Genomic DNA, 15472 nt, shown 5'->3' on the forward strand with positions numbered 1-15472 from the left:
AATCCTCGATAGGAGATGGAAGTGTGACTACTGCATTAAGAGGGGATGGGATGACATCTGATGACTTTGAACATTGATTGACAATTCCAGGCCCCTTCATACTCTATGTTGGGGTTAGCCTGCGTCAAAATGAACCACAATCAATACATTTTTCTTTGTTATAAACCATCATGGATCGAATGAGTCAAGTTCTGTACTGGCTGAAAATGGACACCTTGGTTGGAAGGGCTGGGGAGGATGCTGTTGTCCATGAAATATTTGCTCTTGGGCAAACAAACTTTAAACATGTTCAAATCGAGAAATGTTTGTGAAATACTTGTGAAATGGCAAACAATGTTTGTCAAATGGCTAATTATTTGCCCAATTATTTGTCGTGTAGACGCACCATAAGAGTGAGCAAAACGAATTGTCAACGATTCATATTCACACCAGAGATTTCCCTGGACTGCATATTATAAGAACCGGTATGTTGTTGCATGGCCTCAGTTTTATCTTATTCATGGATAGGAAGGCTTTAGTGCATGCCTGGAAACCCCCGAGGTTTTGGCAACTTGTTTTTACTTTATTAGCAGCTATTCTTTATTATTTGATCAGGGTCATTTACGCATAAGTAACTTATTAATCATACTCTTTCTTTCTTTATGGTTCATTTTTTCATCACCCTTGAGAGTCCCCCCGCCATTGGTGTTCTGGTGGTGATCCTCGGCTGGTGCGTGTTGGGTGGTTTGCGCTAACTTCCCTGGTTTCCCGGTTCCATTGTTGGCTGCAGAATTCTGATCTCGCCGAACAGCATCCAATTCCTTCGTCCAGAGGCCAAATGCGTTCTCGTCTTCAGCGTTGAGAAGAAACTCACTGCCATTGTCGAGGATGATTCGGAAAACAAACTTCCTACGAGGGTGCGGTGCCTTGGGAATCTCCACTGTAAGTTGACGGATCGGAAAGCTCATCACCGGAGGTTTATTTAGGTTGCATTCACTCTGGCTGAGGTAAAAACAAAGAAGGCTATTTGGTAACTGATGGTTTGAGTTTGGGGCCTGGTTGGCTGCTGAGGTGAGGGTTGCATAATAGCTTTTCCAAGTCCGCGAAGTGGAACGTTTGTGACCATCATCAAACTCATTCTTCTTTTCTAGCGTGCCGCTCATGACGTGCGGGACTTGTTGGATGTTGTTAGCCTTGGCTGGTGGACCATCCGCTTCCATTTGCTCTCTATATTTGGACAAAGGATAGAAGTTAAGGAAGGTGTGAAAGAAATATTGCATTGATAATCGAGACATCAGCCATCAAATGAGAAGCTCTACTCACCCAAGATTAGCCTGCCTCTGTCGCAGCTCTGGCATAATAATTTCTTGTGTTCTTCTTCGCTCCTGGCGGCGTTTTTCATCTTTGGTTTTCCGGATGGTTTCCTTTCTTTGGAACTTTTCTTGGAGTTCGTGTTCGATTCGTTCTTTTTCGAGATGGTTGGCTTTTCTTTCTGCCGCTAGAACCAAATCTTGGAGATGCGATTCAAATCGAGTCGGTCGGCAAATGTGGTCCACTTTGGAACCCAAATTCATTAGGGCCTTCTCCATGAAAATATGGGTGTCCAATGCAGCTTGTAAACGTTCCAGACCATGCTGTGTTTCCTCCCCGCTTGAAGTCAGCTCTTTCTCGTGTTCCTGGAGCCAAATTTCTACCTCCTGTATTTGTCCAACCCATTTGAGGTGCTCTAAGTGTTGGACATAGAGTTCCAACCTCAGCTGCCAACATTCCTCGACAATAGAGACCCGATCATTCAATAATTTAGCCTTGGCCTTCAAATCGGGTTTCCCTGTCAACGAATTGATGTATTCTTGAAGGCTAGGTTTCCGTCGATCTATCGTGTTCTTGACCAATTCATGCTTCTGAATGAGGATCTGATCGTCGCGTTCGGTCTTCCCGAGATCTTGTGACTGGATAATGGTCATCACTTCCGTCAACCATTGCATCCATTGCCGATACTCGGTTAGAGTTTGCGCTTCAGTCAATTGGGTCTGAAGTTCACGTTTTCTCGATCGTTGGTTCTCTTCGAGTTTTTGCAAATGCTCTCTCAGTTGTGAGACACGCTTCGTACAAAACTTAAGTTGCTCCTTGGAAAGAATAGAGCTGAAATCATGTTCTAATGCACTGGCCACGGTAGTGATCTGAAATTGACGCAATCATTTTGTGATTAGATTGGTGCTTGTAATGAAAAGAAAGGCCTACCATGTCACATTAGTTTGCCTGTCGTTACAAGTGCTCTGAAGCAAAAAAAAACGAGAGCCCTCCTAATCGTTACCTGATTAATTTCGAGGTGCACCAAAAGTTCAAGAAGATGGCAAATCATGATTTATATTTTTGAGTCCTTCTTTTACCCATCTAAAGCCTCGTAACAGACGAATTTTGACAAATATGTGGAAAACTCTACCGGGCATTGCCTCGGCCATTGTCAAACCAGTACTGCCGAGGTTGATCATTGTTTGTTTTGCCGAGAAATACGTGTCTAACAAAGTCCTCTATTTGTTACCTCACCTCGGAAATGACCGCAGGTTTTTCACATTGGGATTGTTAAAGCAGCAGCTCAATTTGTAACTTAAATGCCACAAAGAAGCTTGTCTACTAACTAGGGATTGAACCAAGGGTAGCAGACCGTCTCTTTTTGGAAGTCCAAGCATGATGTAACTCTGACCCTGTGCTAATATACTGCGACTCCAAGCCTTTTCCTTTGTATTTGTTGTTCTTTTTACTGTGTAAAAGGCAGCGCGAAAAAGATAAAAATATCCTCCCTAGGTTTCGTAAGTTTTAACTCCGGTGCCAGAAGTCAACCTATTTGAAGGGAATGTTGTGTATTGGCTAGCGTAGTTTCTTAGAGTGTGAGAAGTTCCTGGTTCGATTTTCTTCCCCGGCCTTACTCCAGAGAAAGCTTCTTCTCTAATCGCACGTACAGACGGCGAACCACTTTTAATACGGACACTAAATTTCCTATTGGAAGTCCTACCCTAACATTGAGATATCTTCTTATCCATTACAGGACACAAATCTATTTTTTTAGAATTTCTTGGGAGTACTTCAATATGCGGGCCTTTCGCCACGAAAACCCATCAAGAGGTTAACAAAAACTGGCAGCCGTTTAGAGCCTGATACAACCAAAGGCCAAAGAAGATACGAATGCATTGACAAATGGTTCCACGGTTGAAATAGGTTTGTCCCAATTTAGTGTCCCATGCAAAACAACTATTGTAATTGTTCTGAACTGACAAGTGATTATTTTACATTACTAATGCCATTATTGTTTATGAGGATGTTATTTTTAGACTCATTCGAAACAAAGTTTCGAAATGGTCGATTTCTTGCAAAACTATGATCTTCCCTAGGGAAATGCCATTTACATCCACAGCAAGGACATTTTGCCTTCGGAAAACATCTCTTTTCTGGAATTCGATTTGAATAAAAGCCTTATTTTGCCTTTTATTGATGGAATATTCTCCCGTGAAAAAAAAACAAACTTTCCGACAATAGCCTGAACTTTTTCATCACTTGATCCAAAACTATTGCGGCAGGCCTATAAATAATAGTAGGATTGGGGAATTCGTACACTTACCTGGCTTTCAATGGGCTGGATATTGACTTTCTCGATGGCTTCAATTGCGATATTTAGCTCGTCTTCTTCAGTGCCGTCCGTCTCGAAAAGCTGAGCGTTAGCATGGGTCATCGAGTTCTCGACGTCCTCGAACTTTCGGAACATTTCTACCATGGCTTTAGCATTGCCCAAGGTGTCTTTTCGAGCCGTTAACAGATTCGCCAAAGCTTGCCACTTTGCCTCCAAGGTCTTGATTTCGTTTTGCACCAGAGCCAAACCATCTGGGTTGGATCGCAAGTCTCGTTGGACCAAGACCGAGTCAAGGAGTTTGTCCATGTCAATTTTGGTGCGCTTGGATTGGGTCTCGATTTCGTTGAGGCGTCGCTCCTGGAGAAACACATTGGCCTGATCTGCACTGTTGACCACTTCCAAGATGGGATGACTGGAGAGCGCTGCAAAATGCGAGTCCATCCTGGTTTGAAGGGTGTCTACTTGACCGACTAACTGAATGCTCCAAAAGCGTATCTGAAGTTTCTCCTCCACAGCCATAACTTGATCTCGAAATGATTCAAATACGTCCTTCATTCGCACCATCGACTCCAGGGCAATCCCCTTGTTTCGACAATGCTGAAACTTAGAAGTGTCCTGAGTGGCTTCAAGGCTCTCCATTTTGGCACGGTATTGCGGTATTTGGTCTTTGAGAGCAGCCACCTTTAACAGGCAGGGTTCCACTAATTCGTCATCCACGTTCAGGTTCTCTTCCAAGGACTTTTGATGTTGATTGAATGCCTCCGAAAGCTCTTTACACTCCATGACAAAATGACAGAGAAACAAAAGTTCTAGCACCAAAGACTTGATGGATGACAACAGGTCGCAGAAGTTTGCCTGCTTGCTCTTGAGGTCTTGGTAGAGCTTTCCCATGTCTTCTCGGCAATGTACGGACTGTTGGTGGAACTGATTTGCTCGTTCCAACAAACTCGCGATATTCTTGAGCTGATCCTCATCCTCAATCATTTCGCACCGTTTGGAGAGCTTTTCGATGCTATGAAGTTCCATTTCAACCTTGGAGCTGTCTGTTTCGAGTTGCGACGTCTTTCCCGCCAACCAAAAGAGGGTGTTCAAGATTTCCAGGCGCAACGAAGAGAACTGGCAAAGCTCGTCCAGAAAAGCGATCTTGTGATGAAGTTGGGCCTCGACTTCCCAGTAGGCCTTGTTCAGCTCTGCCATTGACAATTCCATTTTTTCTGAAAGACAATTCTTCTCTTCGATTTCGACCTTGACTTTGGCTTCGAGGGCGAGACGTTGAGCGGATCTGCCTTCCAATTGAGTCTCCAAGGACTTCAATCCTTCCAGTTGGGCATCCAGGTGATGGCGGGTGCGGTGGGGCTCCTCGGAAATGGTGACCATGGCGATAGCAAGCCACTCCATGAACCCGCGAGTCTCTTCCAGAATGTCAGTGCTCTTCTCCACGTGATCCAGATATTGAGTTTTTAACGCCATTTGTGAATCCATTTGCTCCCAATCTAACATCATGTCTCTCTTAAGTTGAAACAGCTCATCCATGATTGCATTGTCAAGAGATTGACTGAGATGGTCGACGTCTCGGATCAAGGCTTCCATTTTGTTTTGGATAGGGACGCATTCTCTTTGGAGGACTTTGAAATGGTTCACTTTCTTCTCGTGGATGGTCATGTTTTCAGCAATGCCGGAAAGGTCCACAGCGATCTTCCAATAGCGATTGATTTCTGTTCGCAGTCGGGATATCTTCTTGAGAAGCACGTGTCCTTCGCAAGTGAGATCGAGGTCATTCAAGTGACTGTCTAGCTTTTGTTTCAATTTCTCCAACGATTGCACGACATTCTGAAAATCCTCATCCAAGCTATCATGGGACTGAACATAATTAGGGTGCTTGGTGGCATCTTGGCATTGGACTAGCTTCTGATCCAGCCCATCCAGCATCTCTTGGACACTCTGCCGGGAGGCCTTGGTTTCACTTAGATTCATTCCTAAGGCTGTGGACACCAGTTTGGCCTCGGTTTCTTGGATCCATAATCGAAGGTCGGCTATTAGGTCGACAAAAACGCGACGCTCCATTTCATGCTTGAGGTTGTTTTTGTATTGCTTAATGCTGCCCTGGAGTTCGTTGAAGCGGGTCTCAAATGCATGAATATCGTCCTTGGGAAGAATCTCTTCGTTTTCCCACTTGCCCGTTAGCTGCTGATGAGTTTCCGTGAGATTTTGAACAGGAATGCCATGTTCCAAACTCTCTTGCAAAGTTGTAGCGCTCTTGAGGTGCTCTTCCAGGTGATCGTTTTCCAATGTCTTATTTTTCAGTTCCGAAAACTGCTGGGATAATCGCAGAACATCATTAAGATTGGACTGGAGCTTCTTGCCGAAATGGAAGCGTTCCTCATTGTTACGTAAGTCGTGTTGAGCTTGGTCGAGCACCATCCCTAAGTTAGAAGTCTTTTTATCCAAAGCAATGGCTGACTCCAGGACCTCTTGACGAAGATCTGACACAGCCTCATTTTGAGGCAAATTCGATAGCTCTTCAATGTCAGCTTTAAAACGCTGAATTGAAGCTTTCACATCTTGCAGTTGATTCTTCCTGTTAAAGTAAGCTGATTCGCTCGACCAATTGACTTTCTCATTGAGAATTCTCTCCTTATCCTCCAGAGAATGCTTGATGGTGTCAAGCCTCTCCGATGCATTTCGAATTGCTTCTACATGGTCGACCAGAAGTAGGGTTTGGCTGACCTTGGTGCTCACATCGACTAGCCGATCGAGCACTTGTGCCACTCTTGACTCTGGAAAGGTCTCATTGTCAAGGTGAGATCTTAGTCTCTGGTGTTGGTCTGTGACAATCGACTCTTTGGCTTTGGCTTGTCCCAGAAGATCCAACATCTTGTTCTTGGTGAGGGAGCAATCCAGCGTACCCACGTTCTTTTCAAGGAAAATAGGATTCTGGTTTTCCACCGCATGACACCATTCTTGACACTCGTTTAGTGTCGATCGGATTTGTTGAGTGGCTTTCAGTGATTCCAATGCTCGTTTGGCTCGTTTGGTCAAGTTCTTGAGCTGCTTCCATCGCTCCTGAAGAGCTGGCAGCCTCTCTTTCAGACTCGGTTCTGATCGGGAGTCTTGACTGAGCTCTTTGCCTTTTTCAAGGAGGTGGTTGACTTGGTCGTCTTTCCCCGAGACCTCTTGCACAAGAATGGGTACCTTGCTGAGGAACAGCTGCTCTTGATTTTTCGTTTTCAGTTGATCCAACAGTTCTTCGTAGCTTTTCGTTTTCCCTAAAACCCACTCTTCAACGTCATCTAAAGCAAACAAAACCTCTCGAACATCCTTCCACAATCGTAGTTGGTCCAGGACTTGGACGATCTTGGAGTCGACTCGTTGTTGCTTGGCCTCCAGGTTTTTCAGATGTTCTCTGATGGACGGACTCTCTACATGGTGTTGGTCAACTAATTTCTGGGCTTGTGACTTCAACTCGTCTAGAGATCCTCTCATTGTCGAGACATTCGATCTGATCATCTTGAGCTCCTTGATTTCAGAGAACATGTCATCAATGTCGGAAAAGTTTCGGGGCTGGGAAGACAGGAATTGCTCTTTAGAGCTGTAGTAACTGTCCAATCGGCGACAATCTCGCAGAAAGAAGTTGTAGTCAACGATTTGATCGATCATGACTTTGCGTTGCTGCCATTGCATGTGGAGCTCTTGGCGGGCCTGGATCAATTGCTCGGCTTTGTCCGCCATCTTCTTCTCATCCGGCTCGTTGAACGCGCGGAAACTCTCTGGCGAAAGAAGGGCCGAGAAGTCGTCTTCTCTCACTTGGATTTCGTTCTTCACATGCTCGAGCGTGGATCGAATGATTTGAGCTTGATCCATGGAGTAGATGCCACGAATGTCGGGTAGCTCAGACATCAGCTTGGTACACCAATGAAGGAGCTCGTCCAGTTGGAGAAACAATCTATGCACGCGCTCCTTGTAGGTGATCATTTGCGTGAAGGATTCTGTCTCGTTCTTGAGGTGCTTGATTTCAACTTGACAAGCCTCAGAGGAGGACAGCTTGGATAAGTTACCCAACTTGGTGCGAAGCAGTTCCCAAGCCGTTTGGACTTGATCCAAACGAGACTGGCTATTCTTTTTCTCATTGGCAAAGAGGATGAAATTCGATGCATTCACCACCTCCGGCGAGAGCTTGTAGCGATGCTCACGAATCAGTTCCCGCAAGTTTTCCAACTCTTCATTGGCAGCAAGGCTCAACGAGAGAGCCTCCAACTCTTGGAGGAGTTGAGCTTTACTGTAGCGAAGTTGACTGTGTGACTGTACGAGCTTGTCGTATCTGACCTTGATTTGTTCGTTGGAATCCGCCGCGGTTTGTTCGATGAGCAGGTCCATCTTCTCAATGCCCTCCTTGCACCCGACCAAAAGACCTTCAATGTCCTTGTCGTCGCGAGTTTCTTGGTCGAGGTGCTTGTACATTTGAGTGGCTTGGTTCCCATTTTGGCACTGTGGAATAAAATTGTTGTACGACCTCATGATCCTTTTCTGACTGTCTTGAATCTTGTTCTCCAGTAGACTCATCTCTTGCATTAACTCGAATTGATGTGAGTACACTTGTAAGATTGCTCCACGCTCTTTGGCTAACCCTTGAATGCGATCCAAGGCCTCGAAGGTTGGATTCAAATTGAAGGAGTCATTTTGAAGACCCCCGTGCTCTCCCGTTTGTTGGTGAACTTGACGCGCGATTTTGAGGTAACATTGATGTTCGAGCTCCAAGCCTTGCAACTTCCGGATCTCGGTCAGAATATTGCGTTCGTCCACACGCACGGGCGAGGCCAGAAAAGACAGCTTTTCACGGCACCAATCTTCCAAAGCTAACACATCCATTCGAATCGAGGATTGGGCCCCGGCCTCTAGGAGAGCCTTCTCAAATTCTTTATTGGCCAAACTGGTTTCATCGAGGAGTTGCGTCATTTCCTCCAGGCGTTCCCCAAGGACTTTGTATTTGGCATCTAAGTGAGAGAACTCCGGCAAGCGCTTCTCCCATTCGTTTTGGTGCTGTCTCTTGGTCTCGGTCTCCGCCTTGATGGCTTTGTGAACATGGGCATAGTAGAGCGATTTCATTTGCTCCTGTGGAATCGGATGTTTCATGAAGTCTAGTTTTTCTTGAAGCCACACCAAATCCACATCAATGTCTCTCAAAAGGTTGTGATAATCTTTTAAAGACAAAGTGTTATCAATGCGGGCTTGAAGACCCTGAAGAATTTCGTCAATCTCGCCGCGAACGGTCTTGATCACCTCCAAAGTTGATGCGGCAGCGGCATCCTTCTTGTTTGATGAACCATTTAGAGTGACCTCTATCGAGTCCAAGTTGTCTTGGTAGAGCTTGGACAGAACTATCTTCTGTTCCAAATCTCGAAGCGTGGATTCTAAGCTGCTTTGGGATGGCAATTGTTCCTCCGTTTTAGCTCGCTCTTTGGAAAGCATGTCCTTCAGCTTATTCGCATCATTTTGGATCTCCATGACGGATTGAAGAGCGGTGAGGTCCTGATATTTGGTCAACAGAAACTTGTGCTTCATCTCAGTCTGATCCAAGAGCTCATCCCAACGCTCGTTCAGTTGTCTCAGAATCACTTGGGTGGGTTCCTCATATTGATAGTTGTCTTGCTTTAAGAGCCGGTTACCCAACATATTTAAGACTTTTAGTTGTCCCGCACTGGATCGAATCTCACTATCCAAGTCGGTGTGACGTTTCAGTTTGGAAAGGAGATTGGTCTTGTTCTTGAATGAGAGATCCTTCACGTGGGTCATTTTGGAATCCAACATGGAAAGGAACTCGCGAGAGGCCAATCGGAAATCGTGGAAAGACTTGAACGAATCGCAATTTTCCATCAGAATGTTCTTAGTGTCCTTCACTTCATGAGCTAATTCCTCCAAAATCCCGATGGCCTTCTGAAGATCTGCATCTGTGGTCTTCGATTGGCGTTGTTGCACAGTGAGCAGAAACTTATCAACATCGACGGCAAACGTAGCTCCTTTTTGGGCCAGTTCTCTCTCACTCATGGAGCTCTGGCTTTCAGGGTCAAAGTTGTCGCACTTGGTCAAAAGATCCTCGGCCTTGAGTATCATAGCTTGGGCTTTGATCTTCACTCTTTCATTGTTCTTCTCGTCTTCCGCGCAGGCTTTGACTTCGGAGAGCAGAGCTGTTAAAGCTTGATCGAGCTTCTGGGCCTCTTGATATTGGTTCAAGCTCTTATTGCGAACCCCTTCAAGAGTGGGATCCCACATGTCCTTCTCGGATTTGAAGTTGTTTCCAATGGCCGCTTTTTCAATGGGATTGATGGGTGAGTGAAGGCACTCGGTTAATTGCGACATGGCTGAATGAGCCCAGTCCAGATAGCGTTGACAAAGCTGATTATCGTTATGCTCCTTGAGTTGATCTTGAAAATGCTGTTGAGCCCATTGATAGTTGGTCTGGAGGGTTTGCTCTTGCTTCTGAAGATCTTTGATCATTTTCTGCGCATTGGGATCTTGAAGGGTTGTCAACGTCATTAGAGTCTCGTCCATTTTGTAATGCAGAGCTTCCAGCTCTTTGCCGAAGTTATCCAACCGCGAAGTGACAAGTCGGAGATGGGTGAGGGACGTCGAGTTCTTGGACTGAATGATGTGTTCAATCTCTCCAGACTTGCCTTGAATCCAGAAGCGTAGCTCTTCGACCACATTCATGACCCGGTCACTTTCTAAGCGAAGACTTTTGTTCTTCTCCTTGGATTCGATCAGCCGAATCAGATCAGTCCAGTTCTTTCGGATCTGATTCTTCTTCAGGTCGATTTCCTTGGTCTGATCCTTGGGCAACTTTTGGTTCATTTCTTGACCAAAGCTGAGCACATCATCGACCTTCTTCTTCAAATGGTCCAAACGGGATGGACCATTGCTGGGAGTGTTGCTATTCGAGTTGCTCAATATCTGCTTTTCTTTGGCGATGATCTCGTGGCAAACTTCTTGTTGACTGAGGAAAGTTAGATAAAGGAATTGGTTCTCAAGTGACTTTTGGCGGTGCTTGGCCTGAACATCCAGCTCACTCATCTTCTGACGAATACCCCTCAGCCGATGGTCAAGTTGACAGCTTTTGATGGCCTCCGAGAGAAAATCGCCCTTAGTCTCGATTAGGATACTTTTGGGCGCCACCTCTTTCACATAGTTCTTGGGTACGAAGCCATTTTGGCCGTCATTCGTTCGAACACTCCACCAGTCGTCATTGGTCTTGGCGATGAGGAACATGATTTCGTTCTTATTCACCTGAATCCGATTTCCCTTGTAGTCGAAGAGGGCCTTGACTTGCGGGATCAAACGCTCCTGCACGGCCGGAGCCCCTTGGGCAATGTGCTCGGCGTTGCTGGTGTTGAAGTCTCGAAGCTTTTGGTCCTGGCTCTCCATATCGGATTTGCATTGCTCAAGTGCAGGAGGGATAAATGAAAGAAATCGCTTCCGGAGAGCATCACACTCGTCCACTGTCGATCCTAAGGTCACGTTGTTGGCCACGGCGAAGACCGAGTTGGTCCACGTCTCGAGCTCATTGCATTCTTGGTGCAAGACGAGAAGCTCGTTGAGCACGCGAAGCTCTTGGGCGCGTTGCTTACTCAATGTGTGGAGTTGCTGGAAGTCTTTACCCATGATACTCAATTTGGTTCGGAGAGGGCCCAAACTGTCGTTGTCTTTGGAGGAGGAGGAGGAGAGAACGTCCTGAAGGGATGCAAATTTTTGCGAACGAGTTAGGATTTCCTTCTCGATGATGGCTTGTTTCTCTTGTAGTCGACTGAGGGAAGAGGGTGTGACAGTGGGCACACTAATGGCAAAGATCTGGAACTTCTCGTGCATCCACTTGTGAATCTCATCCAAGTCATCCAGAAGTTTGGTGTTGACAATTTCTTCGTTCATACCATCGCGGAATTGGCGGACAATTTCTTGTTGATCGTGGATCATCTGGATTGTTCGTCTAACCTCCGGATTAAGGACCGCCACTTCAGTGTTGCTGTTGCTGTTGGTGCCACTACTACTACTACTACTAACGTTGTTGTTCGCGTTGTCCTTGTCCTTGTTGGCCTTTGCGTGGTCGCCATCTACTCGATCTGTCTCCAGAGCTGTTCGGCTCTTAATCGTGTTGGCTTTGTTCTCGAGCACAGCGAGCTCCTTGGATAGAATGTGTAGCTTGTCCAAAGACTTGACGGCCTCGACATCGGATAACTGATGAGCAATGCCCGTGCACGTATCTTGAATGATTCTCAACTCACGAACAGTGTGAGCCAAAAGCATCAGCTTCTTGAGAGTATCCTCTTTTTCAAAAAGGAGCTCGTTGACGCGGTCCCATTTGGCTTGAATTTGCTTTTGCACGTACATGACGTCCTTGGCACCGTGATATTTGCCCGAAATGAGTTCGTCGGCTAAGGCGGATGTACGGTACAGCAGTACATGACGTCCTTGGCACCGTGATATTTGCCCGAAATGAGTTCGTCGGCTACCCGCTTGAGGTCATCCAACCGCCCTGCCCGACTGAGAATGTCGGCCTTAATGGCCTCGTGTTTTTTAATGGACGCATCCACCACCTCCATATTGGAGCCATATCGCGGATCCATGAGAATTGTGGTCATTTCGTCGATGTAGCCCTCTCTGATTTGGGCCTTCTTGTAAAAGCTCTTGGCCAAAGCTGCCATTTTCTCGAGCCGGAGTATCTCTGTCCGGATAGCGTTGTTTCTTCGACTCTCTTCTTTCTCTAATAGAATCCAAGCCTGGTCCATTTCCCCCTGGAGCTTCTTCAAAGACCAATCACTATTTCGAGAGCCTTTTCCCCGCAGCGAGGACATCTCGAAGATTTTGGCCTCCAATTCCACCTTCTCACGATATTTGGGGGGCTTTTCTTTACTCAAATAGGCCTGGAACTCCTTGAGTAGATTGGTCATCTCTTCAACACTGGGATGGAAATTCCTCTCACTGATGATCAAGGTCTTCCAACGGATCCACTCTAAAAACGACGAGAGCATAACTTCGAGTTGTTCTTCCATCTTCTCCTTGTCCAAGGCTTTCTTGAGAATGTTCTGAATTCGCTTGGCGCTCTTGTTTTCTTGACTCATTTTCGAGAACTTGTGATAAACTGAAGCAATGTAGGTCATAATGGACTTGTCATCGGGCTTCTTTGTGTCAACATCCTCGGGATCCAGAAGCTTGGCGATGTTGAAGTGCTTATCATTGATCTCAAAAGCCATTTCCATGTTTCGGAGATGGTCGTGGTGTTGGAGTGTGTTGTAATCCAAAAGCGAGGGATCTTGGTTGTGAATGAGGGCGCAAAAGCCCATGCCATTTCTCCAGCTGGAACTGAAATCCTGCAAAGGGACGACAAGAGTCCAGAATCAATGGATTGCCCCCGGTCCATACGAACGTTCAAATGGTTACCTTGATCTCGCAGTCTCGATAACCGCGGGTGTTTCTTTGACACCAGAGCAAAAGAGCCTCGCGAGCCGATCGCTTTTCGCCAACATTCTCACGGACGTCCTCGCCTGGATCGGCCTCGACTTCTATCTCTTGAATCTGAAAACATGATGTCCAAATGACTCAAGAGAATGTGCGGATCAAGTAGAAAAACCAAGCGGTCTAAGAGACAAGGCGAATCAATCAAGAATCTTTTCCTCGGATGTTGTGGGTTCAAACTTCGGTGCGGGTCGTGAGCCTTCTGTGTATTTGGATTTCTTAGGTTTGCGGAATCAACCATGGTTGAAATCCTGGACTTACTTGAAAACGCAATATGATGGTCCAAATCAGGCCAAGAATGAGGGTGGCATTGCCATCGACAACGTCCTCGGCGCCGATAGATTCCAGGCGGACCTGAATAGCATAAAAATAATAATAATAATAATATAGGCATAATAAGATAACGGTAAAAAAAAACGCATGGCAGGACAGTGATGTCCATGATGGGTGGCCGGGTTGCGATTACCTTGGTGTGTAAGAAGTTGAGACATCGGTTGAGATTTTCAATCTTTTGCACTCGTAACTTTCCTTTATTGGGCTTGCCGAGATATTCGCCGGAAATGATTTCCAAGAGTTTCATAAGAATCTTGCCATCGGCCAGGTCGGTAAACAAATCCTCCACCTACGCATATGGGATTGCAGATTTTTAGGAGCAATAAATCACTCACGGAGTCCTCCTGACTCTCTGACAATCTGGCTATTTGACTGGCTCGCTCGATCACTCACTCGCTCATGGGTGAGTCACATTAATGAATAGAAAAAAGCCGGATCTTACCTCCAAATGCGAATGTTTGTTGAGGAAGGAATTGATCCATTTGGTGAAGGTTTTCTTTTGAATATGTTGCCGCTCATGTGTGAGTTCGCGAATTCTCTCCACTTCGAAATCCATGATTGGACATTCCTTAAAGACCTAAAACATATCAAGCGAGCGTAGCCCTGTCAGTTAGAAGTCTCTTGGAGTTGAACGCGATTCGAATCCATTACTAATAGGTACACAAGAAGTCAGTCAGTCAGTCAGTCAGTCAGTCTATCCATGCACCCATCCATGATGCATCCATTCACTCACTCTTTGCCACACTCCTCTCGAAGGACTTGCCGGGAAAGAAAAAGGGCCTCTTTGGACTCATCATCCAACCGACCCACTTGGTCGGCGGCTCTTCTGCCAATTCTACGTTTCTTTACCTCTCAAAACTACCGAACAAGCCAATGCGTGAGCGAGTAGTGTGCCAATGTATTACACTACACGCACGTACACGCATGTACAACACACCTATGTGCCTTCTACAAGAACCACTAGAACTTCGTATAATAACTAGTGGTCCCAGCATTCCTGGCGAGTTTGCACTGTACTGTACCGTGGAATCGTACGGTACTGTCTCCATCTACTAGTCATCTTCTTTTTCTTCTTCAATTTTCTTCTACCAGTAAGTGTAAGTGAGTGATTGAACGTTGGAACTTGCCTATACCCCGCTTGAAAGTCCCCACTGAGAGTACTCCGACTGGGACAGCCTCACCAACAGCAGCTCCACCAAATGCAACAAGTTGTCGTGCACATGTGGATATGGAAGAAACGTTCACACACTAGGGACAGATTGGATGACGTTATGGCGAATGGGCGACAAATTAGAAGAGTACTGCCATTGAACCATGGCCTGTCTTTCAGACCGTCACAAACTCGGGCTGGGATTGATTCGCACTATTTATGCACGGGTTAGCAACGAGAGGCCAATAGCATCCGACATTTCGGGCCTCAGTCCGGTTCTGAAGACATGACATAAATGCAACTAAGATGTCAACGAAGAGCTGAGAGCTGATCACCAAGTTAGTGATAGCCAAATGTCGGCCCTGTTGTTGTGAAACGACGATAGTCTGTCCCTCAAAGGCCGAGAGTTCGAAACCCACCGTCGAAATGCCACTTGAATCAATCAACTAACTGTCCCGTGAAGTGAACCTGATTTCTTATGGTACGTTTTCTCGAATGCCAGTCTATGCCAGGTATGTGATTGTATGAGATACGAGGGAGAATAGGCAAATGAATGTCCCATCTAGTCCAGAGCATGTCCAGAGTCGCTCGCTCACCCTCGCATCCGTCCGTAGCAGCAGCCATAATCACCAACCCATGATGGTCTTCATGTACGGTAAAAACTACAAGTTGTTGTTGCTGTTGTTGTTGTTGTTGCTGCTGCTGCTGTAGGGCTAAGATGTGCGTACTAATTTCTTTCTACCTGTCCATGATGAGCTCGCCCACCGGCGGCCCGCCCAACTGTCCATTTGTGTGCCTACTCCTTCCCACCATAGCCAGAATGATTTTCAGAATTGACTTTTCATGGGCCGAGTTCTTCTCCAACCCAAGATGAAGACACTTCA

At 46.1% G+C, this 15472-nt stretch overlaps 1 protein-coding gene across 1 annotated transcript; it reads right to left on the reverse strand.

Moving 5' to 3' along the window:
* Positions 1–513: 513 nt before the first annotated feature.
* LOC131889500 (spectrin beta chain, non-erythrocytic 1-like) lies at positions 514–14015 on the reverse strand. Its single transcript, XM_059238618.1, has 8 exons — positions 13881–14015; positions 13572–13727; positions 13367–13459; positions 13031–13165; positions 12053–12960; positions 3596–12020; positions 1303–2159; positions 514–1206 (listed from the first exon to the last, which is right to left on the reverse strand). Exons 1-8 carry the CDS (start codon positions 13992–13994, stop codon positions 597–599), a joined length of 11298 nt encoding a protein of 3765 aa, XP_059094601.1. The 5' UTR covers positions 13995–14015; the 3' UTR covers positions 514–596.
* Between the last annotated feature and the right edge of the window lie 1457 nt (positions 14016–15472).

Source organism: Tigriopus californicus, chromosome 10 (genome assembly GCF_007210705.1).
Source record: "Tigriopus californicus strain San Diego chromosome 10, Tcal_SD_v2.1, whole genome shotgun sequence".
Lineage (NCBI taxonomy): Eukaryota > Metazoa > Arthropoda > Copepoda > Harpacticoida > Harpacticidae > Tigriopus > Tigriopus californicus.

Excerpts from the sequence above, each read along its gene's own strand:
- LOC131889500 (XM_059238618.1), bottom strand. The coding sequence starts at position 13,994 with ATGGATTTCGAAGTGGAGAGAATTCGCGAACTCACACATGAGCGGCAA. Across the intron at positions 13,166-13,366 it reads CCATCATATTGCGTTTTCAA|ATTCAAGAGATAGAAGTCGA; the intron begins GTAAGTCCAGGA and ends TCATGTTTTCAG. Across the intron at positions 12,961-13,030 it reads ATCGAGACTGCGAGATCAAG|GATTTCAGTTCCAGCTGGAG; the intron begins GTAACCATTTGA and ends GTCCCTTTGCAG.